Source organism: Prunus persica, chromosome G6, assembly GCF_000346465.2.
Source record: "Prunus persica cultivar Lovell chromosome G6, Prunus_persica_NCBIv2, whole genome shotgun sequence".
NCBI lineage: Eukaryota > Viridiplantae > Streptophyta > Magnoliopsida > Rosales > Rosaceae > Prunus > Prunus persica.
This window is the reverse complement of record NC_034014.1, coordinates 19,468,486-19,489,292: the sequence shown is the minus strand read 5'-3', so window position 1 is coordinate 19,489,292 and position 20,807 is coordinate 19,468,486. Positions and strand designations below refer to the sequence as shown.

The 20,807-nt window shown below is 37.5% G+C and overlaps 4 protein-coding genes and 1 long non-coding RNA gene across 5 annotated transcripts; 2 read left to right on the top strand and 3 right to left on the bottom strand.

The window, feature by feature from the left end:
• Positions 407 to 2,622, bottom strand: LOC18773597. The gene is made up of 4 exons (XM_007205571.2): positions 2,394 to 2,622; positions 2,224 to 2,297; positions 1,433 to 1,874; positions 407 to 990 (listed from the first exon to the last, which is right to left on the bottom strand). The coding sequence occupies exons 1-4, from the start codon at positions 2,511 to 2,513 to the stop codon at positions 718 to 720; spliced, it is 909 nt and encodes a 302-aa protein (XP_007205633.1). The 5' UTR covers positions 2,514 to 2,622; the 3' UTR covers positions 407 to 717.
• On the bottom strand, positions 5,101 to 6,336 carry LOC109950046. The gene is made up of 3 exons (XR_002272395.1): positions 6,124 to 6,336; positions 5,647 to 5,764; positions 5,101 to 5,536 (listed from the first exon to the last, which is right to left on the bottom strand). It is a non-coding gene; the product is annotated as an uncharacterized LOC109950046 (long non-coding RNA).
• Positions 10,727 to 13,717, top strand: LOC18774703 (pentatricopeptide repeat-containing protein At5g38730). The gene is made up of 2 exons (XM_007208193.2): positions 10,727 to 12,959; positions 13,195 to 13,717. Exon 1 carries the CDS (start codon positions 11,059 to 11,061, stop codon positions 12,826 to 12,828), a length of 1,770 nt encoding a protein of 589 aa, XP_007208255.1. The 5' UTR covers positions 10,727 to 11,058; the 3' UTR covers positions 12,829 to 12,959; positions 13,195 to 13,717.
• Positions 13,650 to 14,538, bottom strand: LOC18775116. Its single transcript, XM_007207752.2, has one exon. The coding sequence runs from the start codon at positions 14,451 to 14,453 to the stop codon at positions 13,848 to 13,850; it is 606 nt and encodes a 201-aa protein (XP_007207814.1). The 5' UTR covers positions 14,454 to 14,538; the 3' UTR covers positions 13,650 to 13,847.
• Positions 18,073 to 20,314, top strand: LOC18774443 (probable xyloglucan galactosyltransferase GT17). Its single transcript, XM_007208172.2, has one exon. It carries the CDS (start codon positions 18,349 to 18,351, stop codon positions 19,858 to 19,860), a length of 1,512 nt encoding a protein of 503 aa, XP_007208234.2. The 5' UTR covers positions 18,073 to 18,348; the 3' UTR covers positions 19,861 to 20,314.

The following is a 20,807-nucleotide window of genomic DNA, read 5'->3' as shown; positions in this document are numbered from 1 at the left end:
ATTAGAATACCACCTCCCACAAAAAAAGAATTGAATTCCTCCAAAATCAAAAAGTCCATTCCTAATTTTGTTTTTAATTCTTTGATGTGAAGTAAACACATGAATTCTCTTAATTGGAATTCAATTCCTAATTGGTAAACACACTAAAGATAACAAATATTAAAAACTAAAAAATTTATAAATAAAAAATTATTTGGAAACTGAGAAAAGTTACCAAGCAAAGTTTCTTGGTTTCAACTTTTTACAAGTGAAAACTAAAATGGTTATCAAAAGAGGCCTTAATTTACTGAGATATCTCTTATTCACCCTTTTCAACCAATATCAAAATCTTCAGACCAAAAAATAAAATCCATTTCAAAATCAAGATTTGATCCAGATTTTTCTTGGCATCAAAGAAAAGTGCAAGTTCCCTAAATTATCATCTAATTTATAAATAAAATGGGTCCTGGAACAAAGTAAACACAAACTTGATACAATCAAGATACATAAACATGTTTGTAATAACCCAACTAGCCGAACCTCTTGCATTTTTCTACTACATTTCATGCCCTAACGATGTATATAAATGTATCGCTACCACTCAGTCTCACACCCACCACTTCAGAACCCAAAATGGGTGAAGGGTTTACATGTCAGAACACAGAGTTCACACTAGGATATGACGAGACCAACTTTTATTTGATGATAAAGCAGAGTAAAGAAGTCAGAGATTATGAGTTACACCAAGGCAATGCTGCTCTCTCCACCAGGGGGCTTGCGAACACCACCCAGATAGTCTCTGGATGATGCCTTTCCATCAGCAAAGATGTCGCTACCGTTCATCTCTCTCAGCTTAGCCGTGCTTAGGGGCTTTTCAGCAGATCCTGGAGGAACATCTCCCTTAAATATATTATTTCCTGTCAGCTCAGCAAACTTCTGGTTATGTATTTTCCTTGAAGTCTTGACAACAGGTTCCTCACTGAACATGATATTACTCTGACCTCCAGCAGGCTGCATTACCGAAATGAATTCAATAATAAATTTAAGGAAAATGTTAATTTGCCAATTAGTATAGCATTATACAGCAGAGTAATATCAACTTCGATTACATGAAAATGTTCTCCAGTAGGCTATGTTGCTAGGCTATCACTTTGAACCATTGATCTAATGGATTCTTGTTAGGGCACCCGGTCCAAATTAACAGTTTGACAAAACTAACATGCCAGACTATTTGACAAAAGAACCTCAATTATTGTTTGAAGGTGATCCAGATTGAGAGTCTAACAATATTACATATGAAGGGAGAACGGAGAACATTCAATTGCATAGCTCAAGACTATAATTATGGAAGTCCGATTTAGTGTTGTAATCTCTAATTATCCAAACTATCATAACTGGACCTGCAACATGAAGATATAAATGAAGAAAATTCATCCAAAAATAATAAACTCACATTTGAAACTTTGACAGACGTGCGTAGATTTCGGGGAGCAGGTTCTCCCATGTCTCTGGTTTCTCTAGTTTCCAGGGTGTGCGCGGCAGCCACAGATCGAGGCACAGTTTCAGGAGGAGGACCAAAGATGTCATTTCCAGTGAGCTCCTTGGACTTGGCATTTGATATATGCTTGTTGGACTTCGAATCCGAGTCTGATTGCAATGTCCCACTCAATTCACGCTGCTTTGCAACCTCAGGAATGGTGATCGGCTTCTTGGGTGTGACATGTTCATCAACACTGAATGATATTTGACTAACTCCATTGAGTGCTTGCTGGTAAATACGAAGCCCTGTTTTGTTACTAGCATCATTAGATTCTGGTGCAGCATTGTTGCCTGAACCAGCAGCAAATATGCCATTACCAGTAATCTCCTTCAATTTATAGCCTGAACAAGGCTTCCTGAACCACATTTCATCTGAGTTTTAGATGTACAAATCTTAATCACTAACCCTGTAGTTGAAAAAAAGTACTGATCTTTTTTATAAATAATATCTGGATCTAAGATGGGTAAACTTGGGAATTTGAATAACAAATTTTGGGTTGCAAAATTTGCAATGCATGTATTTATACACATGCTAAATTAAGATGACATGAACACAGAATAATCAAAGTCAACATTTTTCTGATCAGAAAAACAGAAAGCTTGTAGCTTTGGTTGAGCAGCTTGCACAGGCTATATGGGTATTTGCAGAAATTCATAGCAATGAAACATGCATTACTAGATCTGACTTCACAAAATAGATCTTACTGTTTGTTGAGGCTCTGAGCTTCTTCATCAGTGATCTGACCTCCATGGAGCACCTTGCTGATTCCATCTGACGGCTGAAAATACACCACGTAAGCTTCCTTAATTTACCAAGAAAGAAAAAGGAAGACAAAAAATTGACTGAAAAAGTGTTTTCAAGTGAAAGTGGTAACCTGATGAGAGCGGTGACCGGAGGGGGCGGTGGCGGGAGAGTCGGACTGTGGGACCTCTTTCCACGTCAGCATATCGGCAGTGTCTCTGCGAGGCTTTCTCACTGGTGTGCTTCTCTCCATTGTTAGTCTCTCTGTGCTCTCTGTGTCTCCTGTTTTGTGCTTTCTTTTTCTTTCTTCTTTGGCTTGGGTTTTGAGATAATTTTTTAAATTTTGAATGAACGAGGAAATAAATAAATAGTAAAGTAAAATCCCATATTGTCATTTCCGAAACAAAGAGAACAGAAAGATCTCGGATGTTGCAACATGCGGCCCACTGGGTTTTTAGAACACGTATTGCAGTAATCTACGGTTAATATACGTACACACTAAATGGGTGGGTCCATCCTCTGGAGCAATGAGATTGACTTCAGTTGAACTTGCTCACATGAATACGAATATGACACATGGAATTGTTTGGAATTGCTTCTAAAAAGATTACAAATACTTTCTCTTTTCTAGGTTGAGAAATTTTTGAGATTGAATTTATAATTCAGTTAAAATACAAATTAGCTATAATAGTCATTATAATTATAGAGAAATGTAACATCAACATTAAGACAATCTAGTGCGCATTCACAAACGATTACACATGATCGAAAAAAACTCTGGCATATGCATTCCAACTAAGATTTCAAACTCAACACAACTAAAAATAGATAAATCTTGGAAAAACCAAGCCATAACAATACAAATAAAAACTCTCACAAAAGAGAGGTGAAAAACTCTCATAAATAAGATGTGAAAATTACACAAAACCTAAAGAGACTTTCTGCAAGTTATTCTGAAAATAAAGAAACTAAACTGGCCATATTGCAACCCCGTTGTCACAAAGTCAACTCATTGTACGCAAGTACCAAAATATAACAGATATGCACCAATTGACTTTCCTATTTAGCAAATACAACAGATGCATCGAAAAAGGATACGATTGTAGAGATCTGTTATATAATTATGTCATAAACAAGTCAACAAAACAAAGAGAGAGACTATGTGGGAGGGGGAAGCAAAGAGGATGAGAAGAGGAAGAGATGGAGAGGAAAGGAAAAAGAGAGGAAGGGTACAAAAAACATGGTAGTCACCACCCCTTGAGGGGTGGTGGCTAGGAGTTTTCTCTTATGAATGCAATACTTGACTTATGGGTATGGACTTCACTAAGATAATCTTCAATGCTATAGGGACTTAAACCCAAATTTTCTCCTCCCAAATGCTCATCTATATGCAAAGCCTCAAACAAGTTTTTTCTTCAACCATGCAATCTCAAAATTTGAATCCCTAGTTTTATTAATTTGTTGACCATTGTTTTAACTTCATTATTTTTTTATTTATTATTTTTTTGAATTAATTTTTTTCAATGTTCGTTGATGCGTGGAACCAATCAAAGTGCGCCGATCCTATTCAACCATTCCTCAAGGGTGGACATGGTCTTCAGGTCGTACTTATGTATGTATCTGTCGTATTTGGAGTGGCCAAGTACGATGGTGGATAGCTCCGATTTTCCTAAAAAAGGAACATAAATAGGTCACTGAAGAGGTGATGGTGGGTTCACTAACCACCCTCCAATGCCTAACTCAATCTTTCTTCCATAAAGAAGGCTTTTAAAGTATTGTAGTGTGGAAAAAGTTCAAATTACATTTTTAGGTGGGAAGTACTCCTTTTTATATAGGAAAAAATGGGACAATTGAGTTATCTTTTTCCGATGTGGGACTATTAGGTCATTAATGACATGGCATCATCTCATTGGGTGATCTGTGATAAGTAGACGTGTCATCCTTTCCCTTTTTTGAGGACAACATGCGTCAGTTGGATATGACGTGGGCCCATTCTTGCATTTTACTCCCATGTGCAGTGCGCCTAGGTTGTGGCCTCATGGGCTTCAATTGGGCATGGCCGACCTTTCTTGACCTCTTTTGGGCCTCTTCATGCATGAGGTAAAGCTTGTGTAGCCTATCAACCTTTCGGGTCCATCCACAAGTCATTTTATAGTGAGAGCCTTATTAAGGCCCTTAGATGAGGTCCTATCTCTTAATTATTTGATCAAACTAATCAATTTAATCCAACGGCTAACCAATTTCATCCAACGGTTAAGAGATAAAGCCTCATCTAAGGGAGGCCCTCACTATAGAATTCTTGCAACAATATTATCTTAATTTATTTTTATTAATATCTTAATCTAGGAAAATTCAAATATCAAAAACAAAATTTTATTTCATTAATATGTACAAATAGGTGGATATTTATAAAGTTTGGGATAATATTTTAGGTATAATATGATTTAAATTAATTAATATTTACATTTTGGCTATTGCATGTCAATTTGGACTGTTCATTTTTTTCTTTTACCGTTAAATTTATTGAGATTTTATTTTGGCCGTCTAATGGGAGGTAGCCATGAGGTTTTCGTTCCAAAGAAAATTCTACTTCGAAATTTGGTCGTCAGATCACAATGGCCAAATCATTCCAACAATCAAACAAAGTTGTAGAAGCGCGGATTGTCACTAACAAAAAAAATGCCCCGATGGGTTTTTCTGCTTCTACTACCAGGTGGGCTCTACTAGAGGTGTCAAACGGGCCGTGCCGGGCCGGCCCAACCCATTTAAACTCGTGCCTTTAATGTATTCGTGCCGTGCCGTATCGGCCCATTTAATTTATCGGGCCGTGCCGTGCTGGCCCATTTAGTAAAATCATTGATCCCAGCCCGGCCTAAAGCCCAAGTCCATATTAAAACGGGCCGTGCCGTGCTTGGGCCGTGCCCGTGCTCGTGCTCGGGCCATACTCGGGCCCAAGAACAAGCCCATTTAATTTGAATTTTTTTTACTTGATTTTTTTTTTCCCACTAGATAATTAAAATTATAAACATAAAACATATAACTAGAAGCAAGGAATGATGAACTATTTGAAAACATTAATAATCAAACATCCAAACAATATGAAAAAGGTGGAGGGCAAAAATGTGGCCTCGTTAAAACCTTGCCTTAAAAAACCCCCAAAGGAGGAAAATCCGGTCAAGGAAAAAGAGTACCACTACCCTCCCAAATTACACAAAAAGGAAAATAAAATTAATCTAGGACACCAGGTAAAATATCAGCATTTGTCATCTCACGTTCCTGCATCAGTCAACCAAAAAAAAAATTAATTATTTTATGGAGTAAAATAAGATACTTAGAGCATCATAAATCTTCAAAAAGACATGTAGTCTGATCATCAACATGCAAACCTGTAATTAAAGGTGGATCTGGCCCTCGTGTACTATGCAATATAGCAGTCCCAGATAACACAGTGATGAACCCTCAAAGTTTTGACGCTATGCTGGTCACGCTTTGACCAGAATAATCCTACCAAAAGATTACATACATTAGATTTATAACAAAGACTCACACACAAACACAACATGTTCATGTGATGATACTTTAAACATTATTGCACTGGCAAATATTGTAAAAGAGGTGAACATAGCATAATAGATAGGAGAAACAATTGTTGTGTTGAAAGTATCCAATGCCTGCAACCACACCAGAGTGAGAAACCAGCTAAAAAGTTCACCCGATTTCCAAGCTAGAAGAAATTAACAAAAATTCAAACTTGGAAAGACAGATCTCGCTAAAAAAAGTGGAACTCCAACCATTATTTAAGTAGGTATTTTGTTTGCTTAATAAGTTTGAGTATCAACATACAGCAAAAACAAAGTACCAACCTCAACAAACTTCATTAAGGGAACTTGTGCTGTCATCTTCAAAATATGAGAGATCTTCATCTACAAAACTTTGAGTTCGAAAATCAGCATCTTCCCAATCCTTCAAACACATAAGTGCCTCGCATATTTGAGGAGTAAGCCTCGTCCTATTTTCGTCCAGCACACGACCACCTGCACTAAAAGCAGACTCCGAAGCTACTGTGGACACCGGAGTTGTTAGTACATCACGTGCCATAATGAAAAGCACAGGAAAGTTTTTTTCATGTGCTTTCCACCAATCCAAAATATTGAAATTATTTCTTTCTTCCTCAGTCATAAATTCAACAAATTCAGTATCCAAATACTTAAAAACTTCAGTACGAGAACTTATTACACTCTTTTGTTTTCCTTTGCTAGCAAGCATACCAAAAATAGATGCACTACTAGATGAAGATGAACCAAATAAATGAACAGTTGGAGCACTTTGTGTAGCTATTGTACCAACACTATATTTCTTCTCATACAACAAATAAGTATCATTGAATGTCTTCTGAATATTGGATATTGTAAGTGGTAAACTAATTGATAAATTTCTTGAAATTTCAGTCAATATTACTTCCAAACCACTTACTTTAATTCTGGGATCCATTGTTGCACCAAAACAAAAAGTATAAGGAATCTCTGTCCAATACTTTTTATATTTAGTTTCCATTTGCTCACAAATATTTGTAAAATTACATGTAGTATCAAATCTGTATTTAGCAAAGGTAGCACTAATTGAAAATAAATCATGAAGTGCAATAGGAGATGTCGGATAATAAACACCAGAACAGTTACACGTAGCATCATAAAAAACTTTGAAAAAGTCCACCAAAGCAAAGCATACATTCCACTATTCATCCCTCAACAGATTGTCATTCATTTTATTATTGTAATACAAATTGATGACATTGGTGTAACCTTTACAACTTTTAAGCATGTGATAAGTTGAGTTCCAACGAATACGGATGTCTTTTTTCAATTTTATAGGTTTCAAGCCATGAGACATACAAAGGTGAGCAAAGTCTTGCTGCCTAGAGCTACTAGAAGAAATATAACCAATAGCATCCCTAATCAATTGAAGCTGGGTTTGAATAACTTTTAATCCATCTTGCACCATTAGATTAATTATATGACATACACACCTCATATGAAAAAAATTTCCTCCGTAAGGAGGATGTAAAACATGTTTAAATTGCTCAATAGCAGAAGAATTATTGGAAGCATTGTCAAAAGTAATAGAAAATATTTTATGAGTAATGTTATACTCCTTAAACACATTCATCATAGCATGAAAAATAGAACTACCAGTATGTGGAAATTCAAGAAGACGAAATGCAATAATTCTTTTCTGCAACAACCAATTTTCATCAATATAATGGGCAGTAACACAAATAAAAGGCAAATTATTACCACCATCCCACATGTCAGAAGTCACAGCAATAGAACCCTTTAAATTAGAGAAAACATTTATCAATTTTTTCTTTTCTTCATTATAAAGTTTCACAACATCACTCCTATTAGTATTGCGAGAAACTTTCTTAAATTCTGGTTGCAAAGCCACTTGAACAAATCTTTCGAAACAACGATTTTCAGCAAAACGAAAAGGCAATTCAGCACATGCAATAAATCTAGCTAACTCAACTCTCATTTTAGCTTGAGAGTACTTAAATGAAGAGATTCCAGTATTTGCAGATAGTTGAGACTGCCTAGCATGATTATGACCATTTTTTTAAGACATGCATTAAAATGCCTATGAAGATGCCCAGTACCATTTGTAGTTTTACAAGTCAAAGCATGTTTGCAATAAATACACACAGCCTTTGGAAGAATAGTCCCATCATCAAGTTTTTGGTCACAAACTTTAAAATGTTTCCAAACTTCAGAAGTTTTTTTTCTTTTTTTAACCTCAGTTCGATCAATGTTTTCTTCTTGAGTGTTTGATTCAAAAGGCATATTACCATGCATAGGTTGCTCCACATCATTAGAGGTTAAGTTATTCTCATTATTAGGCATGTCATCAGGATTAAGATGTTCAAAATTATTATCATAATGCTCACCAAAATCAATATAATCTCGAGGATCCATTAACAGAAAAAATAAATAAAAATAAAAATACCTCCCTTGGTGATTACAATAGAATTTCACGCCCTCAAATACTTGTTAAAAATGCACACCTCAGAACGTTGGCTGCATTAAAAATACACACATCAGCAAAACAAAAACAATATGTTATAGTTCAAGATTTACGATTAAATCAATGATAGCATCCCACAAAACAATATGTTATTGTTCAAGCTTGTTAACATCTAAATCCTTTAAAAGTAGCAACACATTCATAAACAATTGGAACACATAAAGGAAAACAGAAACACACAAGTCCTACTCAACTTTGGTCTGTAATACCAATTTATTTTCTTTTGGGGTGTCGACATTGAATATGTTTTCCCGCTGTTCATGACTAATTATTAAGAGTAAAATTTGTATCGCATTATTTTAAATAGAAAATTAACAACAATGGCACTGGAAAAAGAAGAAGAAAGAGAATGGCAGTTGCATGTTCTCTCTCTATTATTAAACCGACATTCCTGTGTGTAATAGGTCAACAAGATGAAGTTATATAAAGATGGGAAGAATAATAGAAACATTCTTATTATATACAAAAAGAGAGAAACGTTCTCTTAACATTGCTTGATGCATAAATCAAATCAAATGGTGTTTGATCTGCAAAATGTTTCATTCAATTATGGGCAACTACTATTATCTATATCAATGAATTCAAGCAAAATTTCACTATATACAACTCTCTATCCGGCTTTCTGTCAAATTTATTCTCAATGGGGTTAATGTGTTGAGCTTTTTATACATAATCTATTAATTATATTGAGCTTTTATACAAGTCCTACTCAACTTCTATCTGTAAAACCAATTTGAGCTTCTTCTATCTTTCAGATTCCAATTAACAGACTCGGTATTATGATCTTTTTGGGGTTAATGTATATAAGAACTCTCTCAAAAAGACTAAGAAAAGAATGTTTGAAAATCCAAACCAGATACTTACCATTCAATTGGATTGAATCTTCCTTCTTGTCTCCCAATTTGAACATAGAAGGTAAAATCTGCAAAACTCACACCAAAAAATCAAAAAATTTAGACTGTTGTCTTTGATAAATAATTAAAAAATAAAAATAAAAACAAGCTCAGACCCTACAATCAATGTTTCTCACAAAGTTTGAGCAACCAAACATAGAAACTATACGGTTAAAGCTCTTACCTTGTAAATCCAATTCTGTAGTATCAGAGAAAGCTCGTAAGCCGCCAAATACAAGTATCGCAACAGTAACAGCACAAAAGAATTGATCGTTCGCAAGCTATTTAGATGCCTCCAACACAGGTTTTGGGTTTTTATGATGCTATATGGATCTTCCAACACAGATTTGGGGTTTTTATAATTGGGGGTATTTCCTAAAGATTTATGATATATTGGAAGACGAAGAGGAGATGCAGAAATCGAGAGGAAGAGGAGGAGACGCTGCTTTGTTTTCATTGCTTCTTCACGAATCACGCACGGCTCCTAGAGTCTAGACGCTTTGAGTTTGAGTCCAACTCCAACTCTCCAACTCCAAATCTATTTGTTATGTCATCAAGGCTGGGTGGTTGTTTGTCAAGTGTTTTTATTAAGTCACTTAAGTCTGCCGGTAAGTAATTGGTCATTGCATCAATTTTTTATATTTTATATTTTATTTTATTTACTTGCTGTTCCAAGTTCCAACTTGGTAGTGAAAAAATGCAGTAGATGATTTAAGTGGGCTCGGGCTCGTGTCGTACTTGGAGCGGGCTCGGGCTAAGCCCGTCTCATGTCGGGCCACGGACCGGCCCGGTCCATTGGACCTTTTTTTAAATCCCAGCCTGGTCCAAGCTTTCGTGCCGTGCCGAGCACGACCCATTAATATTCGTGCTCGTGCCGTGCCGTGCCTCATTTAAATGGGCTGGACTCGTGCCGTGCTGGGCTGGCCCGACTCGTTTGACACCTCTAGGCTCTACCATTTAGTTCAGGCTGAAATGAGGTCTGATATTTAACTCGCTCAGAGCAAGTCCACCGCAAGGTCTTTTGCTTGGGCAGGACAAGGCCTAAGTCCACAAATGGTTCCAGCGTGCAAGGGCAAACTTAGGCAAGGCGTGGGACCCACCAACCCAGACAAGCCCACAGGCAAGTCCAGCCCGTGCTGCTGCCTGTGCAAAGTGACACAATGCTGATGTCATAAGGACGTCAGCAACCAATTTAAAAAATTAAAAAAATTAGAATTTTTTTAAAATTATAAATATCTAGCAATTCTTTACTTCCCACACCAAAATTCTATACAAATTAATCTTCTCATATCTCATGTGAATAGTAATTGCCCTTGCCTATAAGGGTGGAAACAAAATTGTAAGAGCTACCACTATTCACGTGAAAACCTTTGTTTTGCTCTTGCCTTGTCCTTCACCATAGGGGTGGAAGTGCTCTCAAATGCATGCATTAGAGACTCTGGGTTGCATTAAGGACATTTTTCCCAATTTGGTCATATTTTGCCCTAATTTGTTTTGCGAATTTGGATTGATTCAGTTTCTGGAAAGATCATCCCCCAAAAAAAGGATCGAGACTGGCCCAAAGTTCCAAACCAAAACCTCCACTAGTGGTTTTGGACTGGGTTGGATTCTCAATTTATGTTTTGGGCTTTGTAAACTTTTCTTTTAGTAGCTTTGTTGTGTTTTTGTTTGATTCCGTTTCTTCTCTTCCATCGAGACGCACCGTAAAGTTTTTTCTCTTTTCTTCCCAGATGAACGAACGCAGATGTTCAGCTGACTGTAAAATCGAAAATTCATTTTAGACCCAAACCCACAGATGCCACAACTTTCAGCGGAAACTTATTTCTCATGGCTGTTCTAGTTTCATTGACTGGCGAGACCCAATTCATTCACAGTCTCTGTGCAGTTGTAGTAAAGGGTCATTGGAACAACATCTTGAAACCCAAGATTGGTTCTAGCCTCAGCTCAGCAAACATTCACCAGGTACTTCTGCAACTCTCACTCCATGGCTATGGCCCTTCTCCTTCTTGGGCTTTCTTCAAATGGGTTCAATCAATTCCCACTTACAAGCACTCCTTGCAATGCTGCTGGACCATGATTCACATTCTCACTGAGCACAAACACTTCAAACCTGCACAGCAACTGCTTGAAAAAATTGCTTTTAAGGATTTCTTGTCATCACCGATGGTTTTGAATGCTTTAGTTCCAATCCAAGATGACCCAGAAGTGAATTCACATGTTTTGAGCTGGCTTGTGATATTTTATGCAAATTCTAAGATGAACCAAGATGCAATTCAGGTTTTTGAGCACATGAGGGTACATGGGTTTAAGCCCCACTTGCATGCTTGTTCTGCCTTGTTGAACTCTTTGGTTAAAGATAGGTTGACTAATATGGTATGGAAAGTTTACAAGAATATGATCCAGGCCGGGGTTGTGCCGAATGTTCACATATACAATGTGTTGATTCATGCTTGCTGCAAATCTGGGGATACAGAGAAGGCAGACAGTTTGGTTGGTGAGATGGAATTGAAGTGCATCTTTCCTGATCTTTTCACATATAATACGTTGATATCTCTGTATTCCAAAAGGGGTATGCACTATGAAGCTTTGTCTGTTCAAGATAGAATGGAGAGAGCAGGAGTTAGTCCTGATATGGTGACTTACAATTCTCTTATTTATGCGTTTTGTAGAGAAGGTAGGATGAGAGAAGCTGTAAAACTTTTTCGCGAAATCAAAGGTGCTACTCCTAACCATGTTACATACACGACATTAATTGATGGCTATTGTAGAGTTCATGACCTGGAAGAAGCTTTAAGATTGTGCGAGGTAATGAAGGCCAAGGGGTTGTATCCTGGAGTTGTTACTTATAATTCAATTCTCCGTAAGTTGTGCGAAGATGGCAGGATGCGGGATGCAAATAAACTTTTGAATGAGATGAGTGAAAGGAAAGTCAAACCTGACAATGTCACATGTAACACATTGGTTAATGCTTATTCTAAGATAGGAGACATGAGGTCTGCTGTGAAAGTGAAAGAGAGAATGTTGGCAGCTGGATTGAAGTTGGATGAGTTTACATATAAAGCACTCATTCATGGATTTTGCAAGGTGCTAGAGATGGAAAGTGCTAGAGATCTTTTATTTAGCATGCTTGACGCTGGATTTTCCCCTAGTTATTGCACCTATACATGGATTGTAGATGGTTACTGCAACAAAGGGAATGAGGAAGCAGTTATACGTCTACCAGATGAGTTTGTTAAAAAAGGTATTTATGTTGATGTCTCACTGTACAGGGCATTAATAAGAAGGTTATGTAAACGAGAAAGGGTGGATAGTGCTGAAAAGATTTTCAGTTTTATGGAAGAGAAGAGTATATCAGGAGACAGTGTTATATATACTAGTCTAGCATATGCTTACTTGAAAGCAGGAAAGTCAAGTGTAGTTTCAGTGTTGTTAGATGAAATGTACAAGAGGAGGTTGATGGTTACACGCAAGATCTATAGATGTTTCAATGCATCTTATGCCAGTGATAATGACATCATACGTCTATTTTGGGATCATATGGTTGAGAGAGGCCTAATGTCAAAAAATGTTATTAATAAGGAAATGCAGCAAACGTAAATGAACGTCACAGATGTATCTTTTCATGCTATAGCACAAACCTCTCCGCTTGTCTTGAAAGGTGTTGGAGACTGTTATAGACTTGGGCCATTCAAATGCACATGCGCTCCTGGAGAAGCTAAGAGACAATGGTAAGTGCTTGTAACAGAGTAGTTTTGCTGGTCATGTCTGGGTTTATGTTTTTCACTTGTTGATAACCAGGAAAGTTTATGGTATTTAGTCATAAATGTTTTAGTGGGATTCCGATCAGGTAACAATCTTGTAATGCTTGTTTATCTATTGGAATAACCCTATATGATCTGGAGTAACTAGGCGGAAATACTGATTTTGCTTTTGGTTTGTCATGGCATGAACACCACTAAGCAGAGTGCTCTGGTCTACTATGGATGGGGTGTTTGAATTACTATCTAAGAGAAGCCATTTTGGGCTGTGGTTAGACTCCGTGGAAATGTACATCTTTGCATGAGTGTGGCAATTGACTTGAAGTGTTGCAATGCATCGAGTTGAGGTGTAGGCTGAACATCAAAGTATGAAGAATGGGTGCCTTCAACATCATATGTGACAAAGTGGATAGATGAATTGGGAAATGTACGGAAATGCTGAACATGACCAAGCCGTTTCAGAATCCATCATCTTGCAGGTTTAAAATGACATACGTGGGGGCGCTTCTGGTTTGGCATGTGTGAAGCACAAGTTATAAATCCTAGCTACATGGTGCAGTGTTTATAGGTTATTAAAATTTCTGTATCTTTTTATTCATTAGATAATATATAGAAGGAAAGGGAAAAGAAATTAGAATTGGTAGCTTATGAACTGGGAAATGTTTAAGTCATTGTCCTTCTCATTACTGATATGCCAAACAAATAAATAGTGAATGTTTTCAAACAAACCAATTATGGTTACAGTCTCTTTTCAGAGAAAATTTCCAGTAACATTTCAGTCCTAGAAGAAAGTGGGTCAGTGTGATACGAATAGGAAAACAAAAAGAAGTGAAAAAAATTTGTCTGTTCTCTTTGTGCCTAAAAAGCCTCCAGGGCAGCTGCTAGTGCAAATATTTCATAATCTGAACAAGTGCAACTGTGACCATGACCCTTTTCACAACCGCACTCATCCCACTTCTTCATCCTTCTGTTTCTCTGTCTTCTTTTCTCCAATTCCACATGGTCTGCTTGAACTTGAACCTTGATTCCTACTTGTAGTTTAGGTGGTTTGACGCCTTCAAGAGCATGCCCGCTTGTTGAAACCACTGAGACCCACTGGTTCAACTCCATGTTTGGTGACTCAAGGACTTCCTTCCATTGAACCTCTGCCCTTCCCAAGAGTTGTGACCCCCCAATTCTGCCAAAAACCGGCACAGTGCTCCTCCAGCGGAGCTCAAAAACTATGCTTTCTTGCTTTAGGCCCATGGCGTCCGTCTCGCTTCCAGAGCACTCCAACGAGATGGACTCGTTCCAAACATGGTTAGACTTGGCAGAGATTTCTCTAGTGTTGAGCCTAATTCTTCCCTTGTTTCCTGCTGAAATATAGTATCTAACAAACAGGTTTCCTGTGGTCTTGAACTCAATGTTTTTGGCTTGTATGATCCTCAACTCACAGCTGAGAGAAGAAAACTGTGATGAACTCATTATGTATGTGTTTGAGAGTAGCTGTAGAGAGAGAGAGAGAGAGAGAGAGAGAGAGAGAGAGAGAGAGAGAGAGAGAGAGAGAGAGAGAGAGAGAGAGAGAGGATTGATGGATTCTTTGGTGAAGAGAAGTAATGTGGCTGGTTGGTTATATATAGTGATATTGGAGGGAAGGTGGAATTGCTTTTTGAGGAAGCTGCTTTTATCCATTAAATTACTAGTGTGATTAGAGTATATTATGATGAGTGAGCAGGATCAGAATGGTATTATTTTAGTGTTATATGGTTCATATTGGGGGATCAATGAGAGATTGAGTGGAAGATTTTGATGACTTATTATAAGCCCCTTGAGATTCTCCAAGAGCTGGATATATTCATAAAAACGACCCTTGCAAGTTGAAACACTAGTGTTGGCCTACAGTGCATATAAATTATGGAGTGCTATGTGGGTTGTTCTTCCACTGCAAGATCATTTTAATTTCTTGGTTGGATGCTGCAAGATCATCTTTACAAAAACAAAACAAAAACAAAAACAAAAATAGAATCACCTAAGTTATCTTATTATGGTGATTATTTCGGCCAAATTAAAGCATTGAGCTCGTGTATTTATCTAATTTCTTATTTCGGCCAGTGGAGTATATCTCAATTGGTTGAGCTCTTTCACCTTCACTTATGTGGAACATCCAATGAATATTTGTGTAAAACTCCTTCCCCAGTCATTTTTCCATCTCATTTCTCATTTCGTCATTCATTGGAGAGTTGACTCCACAAAGTGTTTCCTCAAATATTATCCACTATACTTTGGTCTCCAAATTTTGTTTTGTATCATAAAACGATAGCAATGCAATGGGATAAGGATGGAGAGATGTATATGAATAATGGATGAGAGCATCACAACCATTACAACTATGAATCTGGACTGGACATTCGGGTAACTACCAACGTGGTCTAAATTCATGGTTTATCAACATCATCTTTTGTTGTCAGATTATATTCGTCCAGTTGGTGATCTCTTTCGTGGGGGCAGGGCAACAAGAAGTGTGTATCTTTTTATTACTTGTTATTTTGGATAAGAAACACTAACTTACTAACTTACTAGACTTATGATATATATGCTTACTTGCTTATAATGGAGGAAGTTTATATGAATTGAGAAAGTTAGGAATATGGAAGAGAAGAAATAAGTTCAGATCAACTACTCCACCCTAACTCCTCGCAATATGAGTAGAAGTTAGAACTCACATAATTTTTGCTGCTTATGTGGTAGTAAACGAGGAAGCATGAATTACACCCTAATTCCAATACAGAACTCGATCATAAGTGCTATATCCTTCAAAGGAAAAAAAAAAAAAAAACTTGATCATAAGTGCTTTTCTACATCAAAATTTACCACATTCCATAAAATAAAATAGAAATTACCATATTCAATTTGGATCGTACGTGGAAACAAAAGTCTATTTAGTTAACGACTGTATGACAGCACAACATGTCAAATAATCTCAAAAGTCTATTTAATTAATGATTGTATGGCAACACAACATGTCAAATAATCCCAAAAGAGAAGTTGCCCCACACACACACATAATTCAAGTAATTGTGCTTAAACTCACACATCAATATTCATTCTAGTCTCTTATAAAAATAATACAAAGAATTCATTCTAGTCTCTTATCATTGGCTTTGGACAACTTCAAAGATCGCCTTAGATTGTCTAGCCAACTGGCTTGGGTTTGCCACCGAGAACTGATAGTGCTAACTAAATACTTCTATAAACGTATCTACTTTGTTGGACCATTTGAAGTTGTACAAGTTGAGAATAATAGAGCACCATACGATGAACTTGAAGTGGACAAACAAAACCTTAAGAAAATCTAGTATCCTAAAGTGCAAGAACATTTTACTTTACAACGCAAAAGGCTTAACGGGAAGGACTGCATTCCCTTGAAAATCCTGATCACGATCCCCACTTTACTTTTGTTATATAATAATAGGAGCTTTGCATAAAGGAGATCTGAGCTCTTGATCCTTCGGATTTTAAAATAATGGGGAAATTGCCATGGTGATCAATGGTTGAAGTGTTGGAGGAAGAGAATATGGCTCACACGTAGGAAAATGATAGTTATGTGGTTCTTAACTTATCTTCATCTTCATATTAAGATCAACTCAATCTATGGTACTTTCCCTTTCCTTAATCAAATCCAATCTAGGCCTCTAAAATTTCCTTCCTTGAACAAAGTGTTGTATTTTGAACTCACCCACCAAGCCTAATTTACAAGTTAAAACTCTCAACTTAAGGCGTAACACTCCTTAGCAAAGGTGTCAAACAAGTCGTGCCATGCCGTGCCGGTCCATTTTAATTTGTGTCATTAAGTTATTCGGGTCGGGCCGACTCATTTAATTAATTGAATTGTGTCGCGTTGGTCCATTTATCAAAATAATTGATTCCGGCCCAAAACCTAAGTCCACATTGAAATGGGCCGTACTCGTGACGTCCCATTTAACTTGAATTTCTTTTTCTTTCTCTTAAAAAAAAATAAAAATTCATGTTACCATATTAACTTTATACCAAAAATATATATATTCATACCTTTCTTATATGTAATATGGGATTAAAAATTGAGGAGTTATTGTAGTATTTATTTATTTATTGAGGATTTATTATAGTATTTATTTAATATGAAAATTTATGATTTGTTGGAAGAAGAAGCCACCAAATCAAAGTCCATATATGCATCGAGAGGGGAAAGAGGCTAAGATATGAAGCACATAATAAGAACCAATTCTATTATTAAAAAAATTAAAAATCTATTGATGATACTTTTGCTGAAAGAAAATAATTAAATAAAAGACAATTTTAAAAAAAAAAAAAAAACAAACAAGAAACTGGGCTTGTTGCGAATATTGTAAGCAATTCATGTTTTTGTGAAACTTTGCAATACGAAAGGTTGAAAATGGTTTGGTTGTTGGGTAACTTATTAGCTGCTGCCACCGCCATATTAGGATACAGGCTTTGTCCTTGTCCTGGTGGTTGTTGCTTCGCGTCTCCACTTTTGCTTATGGTTTTGGTTCACTGCATTCTATTTACCAAAAAACGATAAAAAGTTGGTGCGCCATAAGTTGGCGGGTTAATTTGCTGGTATAAACACTTTTTTTTTTTTTTTGGCTGTGCCCACGCGGTTTTTATATTGTCCCAGAAAACGAAAGAGTTACCCTAGGAGTTTTGATAAAAAATAAAACGAAAGAGTTATTTTTATATATGTGTGGTATGCATTATAAGAAAATGTAAAATAAACTACACGTAGATAAGAGCAAATAATTTTTAAAATGATCATAATAAAGAATGTTTAGAAAGAACTTAAACAAAGAACAAAAGCGTATCGCCAATAAGATTTACTCTCTCATGGTACCCGCTCGAACCTCAATGATGGTAATTGAGCTCCTCCCCCTCCCCCTCCCCCTCCCCCATAACGTAGATAGCTGAATTTAAATGTACTGTATGTGGGCATGATTAAGTTTTGCTTTTTAACAAAAAGGAAAAAAGAAGGGCACCATATGGAGCATATAAAGTAAAACTTATAATGCACTATATGTGGAGCTTTTCCTCCAAGAAAGGAAAATTTTGGCCACGTAATTAATTAGAGTGAAAACTTGTACATCCGGCCGCTAGTGACAGTAGAACAATATAGAAAGATAGCTTCATATCATGTCAATCGTTTTTAGGGGAAAGATATTGAACCTACCCCACACTTGAGCTTTCAATCTTGATGATGAATTTCTTCACCACATAATATTATTTGTAGCCATCAAATCCAAAACTAAGAGACACAGAGTTTAATTTCTTCTCTCTACTATCCAATTAATCCACTGCTGCTGCTTCTTTTTCTTTGTTGTTGTTTTTCATGTCTTCGCGAAAGCAGGCACCTCCTAGTTTTCCATGGACGGAGGGAGAGAAATACAGCAGCAACAACAACAACAACTCCAAATTCAAAGAAATATTTTACTACTTCTTCACCCTAAACACTATTCCCTACGTCCTTGTCAGATGCTGTGCTCTTCTTTTTCTCTTTCTATCCGCTTCTTGGCTTCTCCTTCTCCTCCTTTGCTTCCCGCCCACAACAACCACCACTTCTTCAAACGACGTCGTCAGAGAACAAGCTCAAGTTGCTGAACCACAATCGCCATTCAAAATCCCCACGTGCGACAAAAACATGTCAGTCTATGTATACACTTTGCCGCCCCAGTTCAACCTCGGACTCCTTAGGCAATGCAACAACCTAAGCATAAAGGCCAACATGTGTCCCGCCGTTGCCAATTCCGGCCTCGGCCAGCCACTTAATTATTTCCGCATAGGGCACTCCGCTGTCACTAGTAGCTGGTACACCACCCACCAGTACACGGCGGAGATCATATTCCACGCGCGACTACAGAACCACCCGTGTCGCACGCAGGATCCCGCACGCGCCTCCCTCTTCTACGTCCCCTTCTACGGCGGCTTCGACGCTCTAAGCAAGTACCGTGAAGCCAACCTCACGGCCCGTGACGAGCTGACGTTTAGCTTGGTTGACTACATACAGGCTCAGCCTTGGTGGCAGAGGAACCATGGTAAGGACCACTTTATGGCCCTGGGGACGGTCGTATGGGATTTCATGCGAACCATGAGCAACGCCAGTTCCTCCTGCTCCTCCTCCTCCAAAGTTCGTACGCCCGGTACCCTCCTAAAGCTACCGGCCGCCGAAAACATGTCGGTGCTGATCATAGAGAGACATCCTTGGCAACCAAACCAACACGGCATCCCCTACCCTTCCTATTTCCATCCGTCCACGTGGCGGGAGATGGCGGCGTGGCAGAGGAAGATGAGGCTGATGGAGAGGCCCCATCTGTTCTCTTTCGTCGGTGCACGCAGAAAGAACAAGGCGGCCATCAGGAACGAGTTCATAAGGCAATGCAGTGAGTCAACTCGGTGCAAGCTCTTGAACTGCGAGGGGCCCGACGGGGCAAGAAGGTGTTTGCAGCCGAGGGAGATCATGAGGGTGATGACGCGTTCTCAGTTCTGCTTGCAAGCGCCCGGCGACACACCGACGAGGCGGTCGACGTTTGACTCGGTGCTTGCTGGTTGCGTGCCTGTTTTCTTCTCACGTCACACGGCTTACAGTCAGTATGCATGGTATTTGCCTGGAGAAGCAAGCAGGTACTCGGTTTACATAGACGAGAAGAGCAGTGCGAGTAGAGGAATAGAAGAGGAGCTGTTGAAGATTTCGAGCAAGAAGGTGAAGATGATGCGTGAAGAAATTATAGATTTGATGCCAAGTCTCACTTATGCGCATCCAAATGCCACTGATTTTGGGTTTGGGGATGCTGTGGATGTTGCACTTGCATCATTGGCCAAGCACATTGGTGAATTAATTAATTAATTAAAATTAGTACCTTACAAGTAATAATAAAATAATGTAGGACATATTGTTAGAATATATATTTTTCATCACTTATATTTTTTTTATTATATAGATTGTAATTCGTTATCAAGTTTTGTACATGTGGTGGCTATTTGGCTAGCACATCATTAAATAAGTGGGCCCTATTTGTGCCTCATCATTATATTCAATGAAATTTTTTTATTTTTTTTTATAGAAATGTTGGGATTGCATTAATAATTCCGTTCAAAAAGTCACTATCACAAAAGTCATTACAATAACGGAATGATCTAACATCAAAATTAAGATAATTTAGGACTTCTCCATTAACGATCACGCACGATCAGAGACACTTTGACATAAACATTCCAACTAAGAATGCAAACTCAAAATAATAATAATAATAATAAAAAGAGCTTATTATGGAAAAAAAAAAAAATTTTGATTAAACTTGAAGAAAAAAAAAGTCATAACAATATAAATAAAACTCTCACATAAAATAAACAAATTAATTCTTTAATGGAGTTAATGGAAATGAGCAAATCGAGATTCTGTATTCTCGAAAGATAAAGTGAGGCAAATGTGTTTTAAAGGGATATCAATAATTAAGCCTATATGCCATAACTAAAGTGGATCCTAAACCTTTGTAACATATGCACGATGATGTTGTCAACAATGAGATTTGTAAATGTGATTCATATATATGATTCAGGACTGCAAGTCTTTTATTTTTAAATTTTATTTATTTATTTTTATGCAAAAATTGAAATTACAAAACAAAACTCCTAGGACAAGAAAGCCCAAAAAGGTCAAAATAAAAAAGAGAACAGAATGACAAAAGAAGCCCAAGCTCCCCAACTAACTTGCGATGAGAGCCCATGGCCCAGCTCGCAGTGAAGTTTACCTCCCTAAACACATGTTGGAATCGAACAGAAGCTATAGAAGAG